This window comes from Dromiciops gliroides, chromosome 1 (assembly GCF_019393635.1).
Source record: "Dromiciops gliroides isolate mDroGli1 chromosome 1, mDroGli1.pri, whole genome shotgun sequence".
In the NCBI taxonomy this organism is placed as follows: Eukaryota; Metazoa; Chordata; class Mammalia; order Microbiotheria; family Microbiotheriidae; genus Dromiciops; species Dromiciops gliroides.
Window position 1 is genome coordinate 712752526 of NC_057861.1, and position 2741 is coordinate 712755266.

The 2741-nt window shown below is 43.3% G+C and overlaps 1 protein-coding gene across 1 annotated transcript; it reads left to right on the top strand.

Annotated features, from left to right (window-relative positions):
- Positions 1–679: 679 nt before the first annotated feature.
- On the top strand, positions 680–2055 carry LOC122734721 (1-acylglycerol-3-phosphate O-acyltransferase ABHD5-like). The gene has a single exon (XM_043975745.1). It carries the CDS (start codon positions 785–787, stop codon positions 1814–1816), a length of 1032 nt encoding a protein of 343 aa, XP_043831680.1. The 5' UTR covers positions 680–784; the 3' UTR covers positions 1817–2055.
- The last annotated feature ends 686 nt before the right edge of the window (positions 2056–2741 follow it).

The following is a 2741-nucleotide window of genomic DNA, read 5'->3' on the forward strand; positions in this document are numbered from 1 at the left end:
TTTCCTCATTTTCTAAAGTCTTACTTTCTCTCAGCATGTCTCTAAAGCAAATAGCAAATGGAGCCATTTCCCAAGAAAGTCTGAACCTCCATGTGCCCCAACTCTATCCTTAACAGACATGTCCTACTCAGCCTTCTGTCCACCCATCCAGAGCCATGTGTCTGGCCATACACAGCCATATGCAAAACACCTCAGGCTTTGTTGTGGTCCCAGTTACAAATATATAAAATAATAATAAGGTATCGGAAGCAGCCTGTGGTTGGGAAATGGAAAATATGACATGTAACCCAAGCTCTGCCACCACTGTCTGTATAACTATAGGCAAGTCACTTCAACTCACTGGGCTTCCATTTCCTGAAATGAGAAAGTTGGATGAAATGGCCTCTAAGCTCTCTTCCACCTCTAATATTCTGTGTCTCAATGAGACTTAAGGATCAAATTAGACATTTAAATAATCATGTCATATCATCTGCAAAGTTATGCATCGGGACTAAATGACACAGGATGCTTTCTGAATCTAGATAGACTATGAGCCCTTTGAAAGCAGGGACTGTTTTGTTTTCCATTCTTTGTGCCCCTAGAGACTAGCTCAGTTCCTGGCACATAGTAGTCATTTAATAAGTACTAATTGGCTTAAGGACTCGCGGCCGCGGGCGGTGGCGCTTCCTCAGTTGGCCTGTTAGCCGGCTTGTTTGGTGGTACGCGGCCTTGGGCGAGGCTGGGTCGTTTTTCGGGGGACACCCGGAGCCTGGGCCGGGCTGGGGCGAGTGAGGGGAGAGTGGACATGGCGGAAGAAGAGGAGACCCCCGAGAGGTCAGGATGGCTGACAGGGTGGCTTCCCACTTGGTGTCCTACATCTTTGTCTCTGCTGAAAGAAGCTGAGGAAAAGATCCTGAAGTGTGTGCCCTGTCCATACAAAAAAGAACCTGTTTGTGTATCCAATGGAAATAAAATATGGACACTAAAATTTTCTCATGATATTGAACAGAAGACTCCACTTGTCCTCCTCCATGGCTTTGGAGGTGGGGTTGGACTCTGGGCACTCAACTTTGGAGATCTTTGTGAAAACAGACCCGTATATGCTTTGAACCTGCTGGGATTTGGGCGAAGTAGTAGACCCCAGTTTGGTGGCGATGCAGTAGAAGCCGAGGACCAGTTTGTGGAAACAATAGAAGAATGGAGATGTACTCTAGGTTTGGACGCACTGAACTTGCTTGGACACAATCTGGGTGGATTCTTGGCTGCTGCTTATTCACTGAAGTATCCATCAAGAGTAAAGCATCTTATCTTAGTGGAGCCATGGGGTTTTCCAGAGAGACCTGACAATGCAGATCAAGATAGGCCAATTCCAGTGTGGATCAAAGCCTTGGGAGCCGTATTGACCCCATTTAATCCGTTAGCTGGCCTCAGGATTGCTGGACCCTTTGGCTTAAGCCTTGTGCAGCGTTTAAGGCCTGATTTTAAGAGAAAGTATGCTTCAATGTTTGAAGATGATACCGTGACAGAATATATCTACCACTGTAATGTACAGACACCCAGCGGTGAGACTGCTTTTAGAAATATGACTATTTCTTATGGCTGGGCAAAAAGGCCGATGCTCCTGCGGATTGGGAAGATGGACCCGGACATCCCGATCTCCGTAATCTATGGAGCCCGATCCTGCATAGATGGCAATTCTGGCAATACCATCCAGTCCCTACGGCCACATTCGTACGTGAAGACTATAGCTATCCTTGGCGTGGGACATTATGTGTATGCTGACCAACCCGAAGAATTCAACCAAAAAGTAAAGGAGATTTGCGATTCTGTGGATTGACGCCATTCAGATCTCAGTGGACTGGCGATGGATGCAGCTCCTCAGTGATAACTTAGAATGTGGTGAAGAATCAGGAAACCAACACAAAGAAACTGAGTGGTCCCTTGGCTCTTATTTTGCACATTTGGCATTTCTTCCATGAAGTCACTTGCACATTTATACCACCTAGTGCCTTTTTGGATGGGAACCCCTTTTTAAATAGAAATTAATTTTAAATACATACAGAAATCTCAGAAACTAATAACCTTAAATAAAGGGTTTCTTGCCTCCCTGAAAAAAAAAATAAGTACTAATTGACTGTATGACTTAACGCCTCTAGGCTTATTTGTAAAGTGAGTCAGTTGAATGGCCTAGACTTGGATGGACTCTGACTTTTTTTTCCAGCTCCAGGTAGGGCCATGATCCTATGAACTATTTCCTTTCTTAAGTTGTCAGAGATTATCTAGTAGAAAAGCCCAATGAGAGAACCTGGCATAGTCCTGTAATGGTAAGAGGGCAGCCCTTAGAGTTGGGCAGATCTGGTTCATATTTACTGCTCAATGTAGCTAACTGGTCGACCATGGGAAAATCATTTAACTTCTCTGGACCTCAAAAAACTCTCTAAATCACTTTAAGAAGACAGAATATATTGCCTTGTAGAAGTATGTCAAATGGATGCTACAAAAAATAGCTATCAATAATTGTAACTCTCTCTATTCACACACACACACACACACACACACACACACACATTTCCATGACCAAACAGTAGAGAAGAGAGAGCTTAATAGTATAAAATATAATATGCAGTATCAACCATGGTTGAAATTTTATTTGGTTTTTGTTTAATTGTCTCTTATAAAAAAGCATGTACAATGGTGGCATAGTGGGAAATTACTGTTGTGGAAAAGTATATACACATGCACAATATAACACATGTATGCAT